Genomic DNA, 13,906 nt, shown 5'->3' on the forward strand with positions numbered 1-13,906 from the left:
GCTCTCCACTTGCCTGTCTATGTGGAAGATTTCTTTGACTCCCCGGCAGAAGGGTTCCCATGTGAGGCTACTTATTTAGGCAACTGCCCAAGAGCAAAGTTGAAGAGGAAGGGAGGGAGCATTGTTAATTGATGGAAAAAGCACTATAGCAAAAATCAGGGTAGTTTAGGTACTTTAGTTAGCAAGCAAAAACTAGTTGATTTAAATTGCAGGGATCCAGTTAAACCTACCTACAGAAGTCAAACGGTCCACAGCAAATGAAAAAAAATCTAATTAATATGTGAAAAGAAAAGGGACAAATAAAAAACACAGTAACCAAAAGATGCATTAAAACATGCAATAAACTTTAGATGTGGAAATATGCTGGGGACCTTTTTTTTTTTTTTTTTTTTTACAGATTTGTTACATAGATTCTATTACATTATTGTTCCTTTTTCTATCTGTTTTTCTCATGTCCAAGCAGCAACAAAATATTTTTTATTTATGTTTCCTTTTGGCAGCACAATTTCATGTTAAAATTTTTGACAATTTCTAATCTTTGTTGAGAAGGATTAGTATCATCATTTAAATCCAAAATGATAGATGAGAGAAAATTTACCAATGCCCAGCACTACATCTAGCAGAATTAAAAGTAGCACATCCTGAAGACATGAAGGGCAGGGGGGAGGGGAAGGGGTGTGTGTGTGTGTGTGTGTGTGTGTGTGTGTGTGTGTGTGTGTGTGTGTGTGTGTGTGTGTGTGTGTGTGTGTGTGTGTGTGTGTGTGTGTGTGTGTGTGTGTGTGTGTGTGTGTGTGTGTGTGTGTGTGTGTGTGTGTGTGTGTGTGTGTGTGTGTGTGTGTACACGCAAGCACGGGCACACATGCAGAAAAATGAAACCACATTACAAGTGAGAATTCAACAGACGCTACCATTCTTGCTTATTCCTGCTTTTACTTAGTTACTTTTATTCATACTTCCATTGGGACCCAAATTCCATATTTCATGTGGTAAATTTTTTTAAAAGCCTCTTGAGTTTGTTTGTTATTTTTAATTTGAAGGGTTTTAATCTCTACTGAAAATGAAATTCTGGGCTCCTCCTGGACATCTGTTGTACTGTTCTATAGGATGGCAGATTGTTTTAGGCAAGATGAGCGAAAAAACCATGAATATGACAGGAGCACATTAGTTACCTAAATTTCACTAGTTAATACATCCTGGGCACATCTTGATAGCTGCCTTTCCCTTGAGCATCCTGGCCATCACCCAGTTTCATTTCCTCAGAAGAAAGCCCATGAGATTGTAGAAAAGAACAAGTTCGGGCTAATGGAAGCACCTGAATATGGGCACCTCTTGTTATGCTGCTTCAATCCATGTTAAGATCATTATAATGATAACCTGATTGAGTTGTTAAAAACTTCTTGAGCATTTAAATGGAGGCTCACAAAAAGGACTAAGTGATGGAAGTTTTAGGCCTACCCATCAAGAGGAGCAAATTTTGCTGCTCTGGAAACCTCAGAAATTAAGTACCATTTTCCTCTCGAGCTACGCAAAGCTAGCTCTGTGTCCCCTCCCTCCTCATCCCACCCCCAAGGTCCCATGGCTTTTCTCCCCACACTTTCAGTGCTCCCCTATTTTTTTTTTTACCGTCAGCTCCAAGATGATGGACCTCTTTTCTGCTGCTTCTACCACCCTGGCCCTTTTTGTGTCTAGGGTCCCTGCCTTTCCAGGCTTCAAAGCTGGGGCAGGGGATTGGCGGGGGGGGGGGGGTGGGTAGGGGATGGCACCAAACTGGTGTGGCACTGGGGGAAACAGCAGATAGTGCTGGTGAAAGGGAAGGGCTTGGCTCCTCCAGACCCCCGAACCCCTCCATCTCCTCCTCCGCCTCATCAAAACTGCCACCTGCTTTACAATTATCCCATCCAAAGATGGCCCCAGCCCCTCCCTGATTCTGCGGTCCCAGATCGGGTCAGGGCAGCAGAAGCGGCAGCAAAGTCCACTGTGTTAAAACTCTACTCAAAAAAAGGGAACTTGCAAAAGCTACACTTAATCAGCCATCATTTTAAGAGGAAATGATGTCTGCTGGGCTAATGTGGAACCAGCTAAGGGACACAGTTGGGGAGGGTAGATTGATTCAAATAATAATAATAATAATGGCATTATTAAGTGCTTACTATGTGGAAAAGCACTGTTCTAAGCGCTGGAGAGGATACAAGGTGATCAGTTGTCCCACGGGGGGCTCACAGTCTTAATCCCCATTGTACAGATGAAGGAACTGAGGCATAGAGAAGTTAAGTGACTTGCCCGAAGTCACAGCTGACAGCTGGCAGAGGCGGGATACAAACCCATGACCTCTGACTCCAAAAACTGTGCTCTTTCCACTGAGCCACGCTGCTTCTCTATTCATTCATTCAGATGGAATGAATTCCATTCAGATGGCTTCCATTCAGATGGAATGGAAACTTGATATCATTTGTACTGAATAAAGACAGGTCACAATATTGAGCAGAACAGGAATCCAGTTCTCCTGATTCTGGTTCAATGGATTTTTCCAATATTTTGCTGCCTTCCTAAACTGCACTACTATATCATTCATTCAATCGTATTTATTGAGCGCTTACTGTGTGCACAGCAGTGTACTAAGCACTTGAGAAGTACAAGTCGGCAACATATAGACACGGTCCCTACCCAATAATGGGCTCACAGTCTAGAAGGGGGAGACAGACAATAAAACAAAACATGTAGACAGGTGTCAAAATCGTCAGAACTAATAGAATTAAAGCTATAAGCACATCATTAACAAAATAAATAGAATAGCAAATATGTACAAGTAAAATAGAGTAATAAATCTCAACAAATATGTATACAAGTGCTGTGGGGAGGAGAAGGACGTAAGGTGGGAGGGATGGGGAGGAGGAGAGGAAAAAGGGGGCTCAGTCAGGGAAAATATCAGAAAATATCAGAAATGCAAACTTCTCTTCATAAACCTGGCCTCCCCCACAGAGGTCAGGGAATAGAAGGCAGTAAGCGGGTGATCTCTAAAGCCTAAATGTCCAAGGAACTACTGTGGGAGTGTGGCTTTTAAACTGTGTGGACGAGTCTGGGGTCTGTAGTGGAGCTATGGGTTGTGATGAGGTGGAGGACAGGAGAAGCTTAACTACTAAGTGTTTTGGGTTCTGGATTACCCAACTAGGTCTCTGATCAAAAGGTATAAATTTTCAGGACACACTGACAATGGTATTTTTGAAGTTAACACAACAATCATCACAGAGAAAACTTGACAAAACTAGTTCAAATAAAACAAATGCTACATAATAAAACATTCAGGCTTTTAACAAAAATGTAAATGCTTACCTTGAACTCTCTGAAGCTTGGGTTTTGCAAATGGCATGGGTAAATTTAAAGGAATGTAATGTTCATGATTGCAAACTGTTTGCAAAAATTCAAACTTGTATTCAGAGAGAACCTGCGTCAGAAAAAAGTATGTTTATTACTGCATTTACAGATGAATCTAGAATTGTAGTTCAGGTGGAGCTTTTACACCACACCATTTTACAAAATCATATGCACATAAAAATCATAGATCTTTCAAAGATCATGTAGACCATTGTCTGATTTAAGGCAAAACTAACCTTATATTCACCAAAAAAGATAGTTCCTTAACCTATCACAAAAATCTCCAGAGACAAAAATAGCATGGCTCAGTGGAAAGAGCATGGGCTTGGGAGTCAGAGGTCATGGGTTCTAATCCTGACTCTGCCGCTTGTCAGCTGTGTGACTTTGGGCAAGTCACTTAACTTCTCCATGCTTCAGTTCTCTCATCTGTAAATTGGGGATTAAGACTATGCGCCCCACATGGGACAACCTGATCACCTTGTATCCACCCCAGTGCTTAGAACAGTGCTTTGCACATAGTAAGCACTTAACAAATGCTATCATTATTATTATTATTATAATCATTATTATTAATCCTTTGATCCAGAAAGCTATTTTGTTAAAAAAGTTCAGTTTACTGAAATTACATGGAACTGTCATAAGAAGGGGCTCAAACCACCTGTCAAATATTCTAAGGATGCAAATAGAGGAAAGCTGGAGAAAGGAAATGCTTATCCACTTTGCCTAAACTCAGTTAGGAAATCATTGGCTGAATTGGAATAGAAATCCATTATTTGTTTTTTTCCATCAGCTGCACCAAGTTCCTTTTCCTTGATCAATATAGATTATAGGTTCTCTTAAAAGTGGCCTTTCAGTTCATGCTTTAATATGGGGCTTCGAAGGGTTTGAAGCTACACTATAATTCACATTAATTGATGGCATCAATATGCATAAATATCATTGTTTAGCTATTTATGCAAGAATATACAGACCATGAAAACGTAACTGTCAACCAAGTCAGTAGAGGTAAATTTTCTATGAGTTTTCTCTGTGTACTTTATGACACTTTTAACTCACCTTGGGATCTTTTGGGCTGAATCCAGATACATAGTCATTGATTAAATTGAAGATAAATCCTCTGTCCATAAATGTCAAGCAGCGCTGGAGAAATCAAATCAAAGGATGTCCATGACATAGTTCTCAGTGTTTTTAATAAGACATTAATTATACCTCACTAAGCCTATCAATCCTCTTTTTCCAGATGAGAAATCCCAAACCCATGGAAGAATAAACGAGTCTCACAGTCATCAAAGCAGTGAAAGCAGTGAGAGTTGGAACACCTTACCCCTCCATCGCACTATAATTTTCAGGACTTCATCTTGGTCTTTCCACCCAGCCAAATCTAAACATTCTAAAGTGAAAATAAGGGCTAGCCGTCCCTCTCTAGACTTGGCAGACTTGTGGTTGTATTGTACTCTCCTAAGCACTTAGTACGGTGCTTTCCACACAGGAAGCGCTCAATACATATGATTGAATGAATGAATGCAGTGAATTTGGACAATCTAGGCCATTTAGGCCAAAAGCAGCTATTTTGTTCCAGGCAGTCCTAGCCTAAAATATTGTTCCACTCCTCTGCCCTGCCCACTCTGCCACTGCTCCTGTCTCTGCTGGCCCATGTCCAGCCCCTGTCAATCAATCAATCATATTTATTGAGCGCTTACTGTGTGCAGAGCACTGTACTAAGTGCTTGGGAAGTACAAGTTGGCAACATATAGAGACAGTCCCTACCCAACAGTGGGCTCACAGTCTGTCATACCCAGCATGGACAGACTTGAGCACTTCCTCCCCCCATCCCATGCCCTCCACCCCCATCCTCTAGTGGTAGTAATGGTAGTATTAGTAATACTTATTGAACCCACTTGGTGCCGGGCACCCTTCCATGCACTATGCAAGTCTAAAATAATGAAGTGACTCATTCCTTGACCACAAGGAGCTTACACTTTAGGAGAAGAGATAAAAAATATTTATAACTAGAGAAGTCAAAATAGATACATATGTATGTATATATATATATGAGTTCTGAGGATAGGAATCCATAAGTCTGCAAGTACCAGAGCTGACTCATGGGTTTCTATGACTTAAGGTTTTGATGAGCTACTTAGGGACGTCTCAGTGTGGCTTAGTGGAAAGAGCATGTGCCTCGGAGTCAGAGGACCTGGGTTCTAATCCCAGTTCCACCACATGCCTGCTGTTTCATTGGGCGTCAGTTACTTCATCTGTAAAATTGGGATTAAGACTGTGAGCCCTATGTGGGACATGGACCATGTCCATGATTATTTTGTATCTATCCCAGTGCTTAGTAAAATGGGATTTTAGAAAGGCTTCAAATGAGGGGAGAGCTGTGACTGCCAGATTTGGGGAGGAAGTGAGTTCCACACTGGGAGAGCAGGATGAGAGAGAGGATGGAGGATGACTTAGGAGGAAAGACGACAGTTGGGGCACAGCAAGTAATAATAATAGCATTTACTAAGCACTTGTGTGCAGAGCAGTGTACTAAGCACTGGGGAAAATAAACACAGTCTCTGTCCCTTGTGGGGCTCACAATCTAAAATTAGGTAAAGAAAGTATGTAGATAAGCCAGGGTGAGTGGGTGGGGAGCCTTGAAGCTGACTGTGACCAGCTTTTAATTGGATGCAGACAGACACAGGAAGCCAGGACAGGGTACTGAGGAAAGAGGAGAGGACTGGAGAGATATGGTTCAAGCAATGCTCCATGATCCGCACAACATCGTGTAGTATAGACTGAAGAGTGGAAAGACTAGAGGCTGGGAGCCCAGCTAGGAGGCTGAGGTGATATATACCCACGCTACAATGAGAATTTGTACCGAAGTGGTAGCAGCCTCAGTGGAGAGGAAGGAACAGATCCAGAAAGAACCGGAAAGGAGGATTTGGCAGTGACTGAATGAGCAAGTTGAAAGACAGCAGGGCATCAAAGCTGACACCAAGGTTGATACCGATGGTGCAGGCTTCCGGAACATGGAGGATAGTGGGTGTTATCAACTGAGTTGGGAAAGTTAGGGGAGGGATGGCTCTGGGGGAAAGATGAGGAGTTCTGTCAACAGGTCATTTAAGTGGGGATGTCCTGGAGGCAAGAGGAGATGCAGGACTGCAGATGAGATGAGAAGTCGGAGCTGGAGAGAGATATGGTCTCTAGCAGGAAGGCAAGGCAGGTTTGAAGTCGAAGTGAGGGCTCAACATAGAGGTGAGATGGGAGGTAACATGAGTGGGTGGGTCTCCCTAAAGCCGGGGTGAGAGGATACAAGTTTAAAGGTGGATAAGGTCAGGGGGCAGAGGATGGGATTCGGAGATGGTGGGTCACATGAAGGGAAAATACTGTTTTGTTTTTTTTAACACGGGCTAGGGGAAAGAGCACCGGTCTGGGAATCAGATGCCCTAAGTGCTAATCCCAGCGCTATCACTAGCTTGCTGTATGACCCTGGGCAAGTCACTTAAACTTCACTTAAACTTCTCGGGGCCTCAGTTTCCTCAACTGTAAAATGGGGATGAAATACCTGTTCTCCCTCCTATTTAGACTGTAAACCCTATGTGGAACAGGGACATTGTCCAACCAGATTAACTTGTATCTATTCCAGTGCCTAGAACAGTGCTGGACACATAGTAAGCACTCAACAAATACCAGAATTATTATTTCCTAGACAACAGCAGGCAGCAACTGGGAGATTTCTGTGTCCTAGCCAGTATGAGCCAAAGGTCCATTGGAGAGGAAAGCACTTAAACTATCTTTGCAGCTAGATAAATTTGTAGGTAGCCATTGGTGAGTGATGGGATGCAAAGGACTCTTAGCCAGAGGAACAAGAGTTATGGCACCATAATCGCCTCAGGGCACACCGTTGGATGGGCCAGTGAGTGATGTGGCAGCTGGAGGGGAACCAGCCAGAGCGGCGTCTAGAGCAGAGCCAGACGGTCCTGGGCCGGGCGGTCCATGGGGCCACCGAGTCCGCAAGCCAGCGATCACCAAGGCGATGGCGCATCCTCATTGCCAAGGCGACGGTGGCGCAGCTGGACTGCAGATGAGGGAACTGAGGCCCAGAGAAGTTAAATGACTTGCCCAAAGTCACACAGCTGATAAGCAGCGGAGCCGGGATTTGAACCCATGACCTCTGACTCCCAAGCCCGGGCTCTTTCCACTGAGTCATGCTGCTCCTCTAAGAAGAGTGCCTGGCACAGAGTAAGCGCCCAACAGATGCAATCATCATCATCTCCTCCTTGACTGTCAGCTGGTTGTTGGGTAGGGACCGTCTCTATATGTTGCTGACTTGTACTTCCCAAGTGCTTAGTACAGTGCTCTGGATGAAATAAGCGCTCAATAAATACGATTGATTGAATGAATGAATGAATGATAGGATTTTCTATTGAGAACTTTGGAAGCCCAAGAATTCTGAGATCCTCTAAGATTAAAATTGTTAGCAATTGCATTTGTATTTTTATTATTATTATTGCAATGTGACATGGGTTCATTAGGACTTTGCAAACCTTTCCATTTGACTACAATTCTTTTCAATATGTGTGAAAGTCACACAGTGAGTGAAACTCACCCAGTGCCATGTGGACCAGGGTGGCCCCCGCTAGGGAAGGAGGCAAACTTTTGCCAGGGCAGGGTAGCCAAATGCGCAAGTCAGCCACGCCAAGAGCTATGGGTCCAGTCTCTTAAAAATCAACAAAATATTAGCAATTTTATGCTCTTCCACCTGTCCCCTGCTCCCGATCACCCCACTCCTCCATGAAAGAAGTAGGGCACATCAGTGGCAGATTGGCTAACTATGAAGTTCAGATATGTTGGGTTTTTTTTTTTCCAACTTGCAAGGTTGCCACACTGGGTCACGCTGGGTCTAACAATCCATTGGAATCTTGTCCAAAATTCATTTGTTTGGCTCACCCTCTGGTTTTTACTCACCTTCAGGAAGTTAGCCAGACTGAAATTGACATTTCTCGACTCATCTGGGATCTCACCATAGCGAATAGTCACATGAGGAATTATTGCCAGAAGCAGAGAATGCAAAACATGATGGTATGACTCAGGAAACCGCTGAGCTCTGGGAAGCTGAAATAAAAAATTGCACATTTACGGACAACGTGGAGTGTCACAATATCATTATCATTACAATGGTCATATGGTGATTTGGTAACAGTAATATTCATTCATTCAATCGTATTTATTGAGCGCTTACTGTGTGCAGAGCACTGTACTAAGCGCTTGGGAGGTACAAATGGTGTTATTTAGGCATTCGCCATGTGCCAAGTATATTACTCTCAACGCTGGCAAAGAGCCAAACTAACCAGATCAGATATAGCCCCAGTCCCAGAAGGGCCTCACAATCTCAGAGGAGGGGGAACAAGTGTTTTATCCCCATTTTACAGCTGAGAAAACTGAGTCATAAAGAAGGTAAACTTCTTGCCTAAAGTTCTGTGTAGCAGGTAAGCAGTGGAGCTGGAACTGGAGTCCAGGTCTCCCGACTCCCAAGCCCCAGGCCCTTTCCATTAGACCACATTGCCTCCCCTGTTCACCAGTCACCATGTTGAACAAGGAAATAAAATTCTTTGGGAAACAACAAATCCGTTACCAAAATGATCTGTTCACACTCCAAGGTGAGGCCAATTGATTCGAAGAGGAAGTTAATCCAGATCATGTAAGCACTCGTTGCCCTCCTCGGACATAACTGACTTCACTTATTTCCAGAAATGTATTCTTCCTCCTTCCAATACAACCCCTCACCCCATTTCCCTTTTAAATATCTCTTGATTTCTGAAGGGACAGTTCTGCTCAGCTCTCTACAAAAATTCTTGCTCTTCACCCAAGAACTAACTTTCTGAATGAAAAGGGGACCTTCCGAAGTCCACATATTTCTTCTATGGAAATGACCTCAACAAGAAAAGCCCATAAAACGCAATGCAAAACCAAGTTCTCAAAACAAAGTATTTGTGTATAAGACAACTCGGAATCGTCTCTGCCCTTTCAACTTTGGTTGTGAATGTCCTGGCTTTCTTTCTCCGGGTGCTGAACCTATTACCACGGAGCTGACATAGCAAATAGCTTTGCTGATATCGTAAATAAATACCAAGATTGATCTGTTGATCTCCTCTTAGAATTATGTGGAATCTTAGTTTACCAGGGGTGACATTTCAAAAACAACAAAAATGTGAAACAAGGCCTATAAAAGCAAAAGAGATTAATATTTTTTAGAGAAACATATCCAAAAGAGGTGTATTTTGGCTCCCTATTTCTAAATCTCATGTTTGAGGTGATTTACCTTAATTTTGTTTTCTTCTAGTAAGTATGTAGCCATAGACTTTGCCAGGGCTTCAAAGAAAAACCACGAGTACTGGAACAAACAAAATAATTGTTAAGATTTTTACATAGAGAAATACTAGAGCTCACTGTAAACTAAATATTATATATCTTCTTGTTGAGTTGTAATGAAATTTTATTATGAATTCAAGCAATTATTGCTATTTTTAAAAGATTTTTTAAAAATCCAGAATACAGGACTTCTTAAAAACAAGATCGTAACATTAAAATGCCTGCAATAACACTGCCATCCATAATTAAGAATGCTCCAAAATTCCTTTCTTACATCACACCAGACTAAACCTAACAGCTTCTTGGCATATTCCAACAGTGGGGAATAATCTTGATGTTATCTCAGATTACAAGATGTAAAATTTAGGATTGAGAAAGATCCTACGGATGTTCCAGCCCTATCATTCCATGACCATCATCAAAAAGTATTTGTTAGTGATCCAGTATTAGTCACTCTCATAAAAACATAGGAGGATAGAGAAAGCAGAACAGATGTTTTTTAGATTTGGAAACAATAACGCAAAAGAAATTGGAAAATAGCTTTTACCAGCAAACCCAGAAACGCTCTAAACCGTGAAAACTACTTTACGTGGAAAAAAATGCAATTGCCTTGTGGAGTTTGGTCATTAGAGTAGATGTGGTATTGGTCCAGCTGGGCCTCCAACCCGAGGTCTGCATGAATCCAAAATCCCTCAGATTTAGTTCACTGCCCCGAGTGAACCTGAGGTGCCCAATATGAGAGTCTTACTGATTGGAGCATTAAATTTATCCTGAATAAACCTGCAAGACTGTCAGGTTAAGGCCCAAATTACCAAGAATATTCCAGCCTTTGGACAGTATTTGGCACTCTGAATTCCAGAGAGCTTTTACTGTATTCTGATTATAAAATTTCAACAAATCATTTGCCTCGAACTGAACCCGGATCAAAGATTCCAAGCAAAACAAATTCCAGATCCCCTGACTGCAGCAGAGACAAATGAGAGAAAGAGCCCACTGATTATTTCAAATAACTAAAAGGAGGGTTAAGGGAGAAAAAAGCTCCCGATCCAGATTGTTTTACCAATTAGGTGATGCTATTTGGTTATTTGGTTGTGATGGGTGATGTTGGAGGCCAAAGAGAAACAGGAAGGAGAAGGGAAATTTATGGATACAAAACTGTAAGCTTGTTGTGGGTGGGGAAATGTCTACCAATTTATAATAATAATAATATAGTGTTTGTTAAGTGCTTTACTGTGTGCCAAGGCATCATACTAAGCACAGGGGTAGGTACAAGCAAATTGGGTTGGATACAATCCCTGTCCCACAGGGAGGCTACAGCATTAATCCGTTTTACAGATGAGGTGGCTGAGGCCCAGAGTAGTGAAATGTGACTTTCCCAAGATCACAAAGCAGATGAGGGGTGGAGTTAGGTTTAGAAGCAAGTCCTTCTAACTCTCAGGCCCGTGCTCTACCACTAGGCCATGTTGCTTTTCTGCTTCTCAACTCTGTTATATTTTACTCTCCCAACACTTAATACAGTTCATGGCACACAGTAAACTCTCTATAAATACGATTGACTGATTCATTAAACTGCAGGGCCTGGGGGGCAGATTGGAGTTGCTGGCCTACTAGAGAGGCCCACCTACCACCCCAGAGGCAAGCTGTCCAACGAAAGACTCCGGAGCTTCCTTAGTCGGCTTCAGTCTTTACAGAATCCCTTCTTCGGGATGCCTAGGGATTGCTTATCCTATTCCCTGATGTTGACAGGGTCCTCTAATAGAAGTGTTTCCCCGAACTGCTGTGGTGGGAACTGAGCTGGACCTCCTATGCTCACATGCACGGTGCACGTATCTACACGAATATCCCTAGTTCAGTACCATTAACGTGATTCAATCAATGGTATTTACCGTGTGCCGAGCATTGTACTATGCACTTGGGAGAGTCCAGTAGAGTAGATAGACACAATCCCTACCCTCAAGGACCTTACAATCTAGAGGAAGGCATTAAAATAAGTTACAGTTAGGGGAAGCAAGCAGTTATTTCCTCAATAAAGATTACCTAACGAACATGCCTAGCAACTCTACTGAGTTGTTCTCTCCCAAACATCTAGTATAGTACTTGGAATACAGTAAGGGCTCATTAAGCCTCACTGATTGATTGCTTAATGATAATTCCATGCATGTAGAGTTTCTGGCCTCAGCATACAGGAGTGAACTGACCTAAAGCCAGACCTGCTCCCAGCCCAGCCCCGTTTTCCTTTCAGCTGCCCCTTCCCATCACACTTTTTCTACATAATGAACCATCGAGTCTGGTTCTTTACCTTAAGCAGTCTGTTTATGGCTAAAAAATCTGCAGACAGCTTCAATATCGAGGTCATTGCAATGGCCAGGATTTCATGGGTCATCTTAGCCTGGGCAGAGCTTGGTTTCTCTGCTCGAAATCCATACTACAAAAGATGAGAAGGAAATTATTAATCCAAAGGAAGTACATTTATTTTGTTTTATAAAACTGCCTGAAAGGTAAACTTCCCTACTCACCTTTATAAAGGATCGTAAATAATGATCCAGCCCTTCCTCATGGCACTTTGACACAATATGAAGGAGAACCCTGAAACAACATGTTTAAAATTCAGAAGACTCAGAAAAATAAACACAGAGAGTGATTTTCTTCTAATGTAATTTAAATCATTCCCACTTCATATACTAGCTCTAAAAATTACAACCTCATATCTAACCTCCAACAAGAGCTAATCCTGTCCTTGGTTCCGGGACAATTAAAAAGCTGGAGGACAATAAAGAAAGGGTAAAAAGAAACCAGAATGACCCCAATCAAATAATATCACAGATCATCGCCCTCAGTGATATTTATTGAGTCCTTACTCTGTGCAGAGCACTCTAATAAATGTTTTGGGAGAGTACAGTACAACAGAGTTGGTAGATATGTTCCTTGCCCCCAGAGCATTTACCGTCTAGAGGAGGAGACAGACACTAATATAATTTATAATACATAATTTACAGATATGTACATAAGTGCTGTGGGGTTGAGGGTGGAGCTATTATCAAATAATAATTATTATTATTATGGTATTCGTTAAGCACTTACTATGTGACAAGCACTGTTCTAAGCACTAGGGTAGGTACAAGGTAATCAGGTTTTCCCACGTGGGGCTCATAGTCTTAATCCCCATTTTACAGATGAGGTGACTGAGGCATAGAGAAGTTAAGTGGCTTGCCCAAGGTTACACGGCAGACAAGTGGCAGAGCCGGGATTAGAACCCACATCCTGCTCAAAGGTCACAGATCCAAGTGCATAGATGATGCAGAAGGGAGAGATAACCGGGGGAAAAGAGGGCTTAATTCAGCAGATTACGGGTCTCTAGGAAAGCAGCCTTTCATACTAAATGTGAGATCCAGTTTGCTCATCATTTTCATTCCTTTTTTTTTCCTGGTATTTGTTAACCATTTACAATCTAGTAGGCACTGTACTAAGCTCTAGGGTAGATACAACCTAGTCAGGTTGGACACAGTCCACAGGGGCTCAGAGTCTTAATCCCCATTTTACAGATGAGGTAACTGAAGGGCCGAGAATTAAGGGACTCGCCCAAGATCAACCAGGAAACAAATGGTGGAGCTGGGATCAGAACCCCGGTCATTTCCAGGACCACGCTCTATCCACTAGGCCACACTGCTTCTCAAATTTAAAACAGGAAAGGTCTACTGATAAAAAAAAATAAAATGGGAAAACAATAAATGGTGTTCATAGGAACTTTTCAAAGCAACAGAGGTGACATTTTCAGTAATGGCATTTCAATATTATTATCCTCCCCATCTCATAAGCCCATAACCTTGGCTTTGTCCTCAACTCATCTCTTTCAGCCTAACCCCGTACTCAACCTGCCACCAAATCCTGTCAGTCCTGCCTTCACAACATTGCTAAAATCTGCCCTTTCCTCTCCCTCCAAACTGCTACCATGTTGATACAAGCACTTATCCTATCCCACCTTGACTTCTGCATCTGCCTCCTTGCTGATGTCCTGTCTCTCCCCACTCCAGTCCATACTTCACTCTACTGCACAGATCACTTATCAACCAAAACTTTCAGTCCATGTCACCTTCACTCCTCAAGAACCTCCAATGGCTGTCCATCCACCTCTGCATCAAACAGGAACTCCTTACCATTGGCTTTAAAGCACTTAATC

The 13,906-nt window shown here is 42.4% G+C and overlaps 1 protein-coding gene across 2 annotated transcripts in view; it reads right to left on the minus strand.

Annotated features, from left to right (window-relative positions):
* Positions 1 to 13,906, minus strand: part of DOCK11 (dedicator of cytokinesis 11) — a 164,677-nt gene that overhangs the window by 59,216 nt on the left and 91,555 nt on the right. The window contains exons 25-31 of one of the 2 annotated variants that reach the window (XM_038747889.1): positions 12,246 to 12,315; positions 12,029 to 12,154; positions 9,680 to 9,751; positions 8,326 to 8,472; positions 4,429 to 4,512; positions 3,331 to 3,442; positions 231 to 269 (exon numbers count right to left, since the gene is read on the minus strand). In XM_038747889.1, coding sequence (XP_038603817.1) covers positions 231 to 269; positions 3,331 to 3,442; positions 4,429 to 4,512; positions 8,326 to 8,472; positions 9,680 to 9,751; positions 12,029 to 12,154; positions 12,246 to 12,315 — 650 coding nt within the window. The remainder of the gene's footprint in view (positions 1 to 230; positions 270 to 3,330; positions 3,443 to 4,428; positions 4,513 to 8,325; positions 8,473 to 9,679; positions 9,752 to 12,028; positions 12,155 to 12,245; positions 12,316 to 13,906) is intronic. The other variant, XM_038747890.1, reaches the window with a different exon arrangement.

Source organism: Tachyglossus aculeatus, chromosome 6 (assembly GCF_015852505.1).
Source record: "Tachyglossus aculeatus isolate mTacAcu1 chromosome 6, mTacAcu1.pri, whole genome shotgun sequence".
NCBI classification, from domain to species: domain Eukaryota; kingdom Metazoa; phylum Chordata; class Mammalia; order Monotremata; family Tachyglossidae; genus Tachyglossus; species Tachyglossus aculeatus.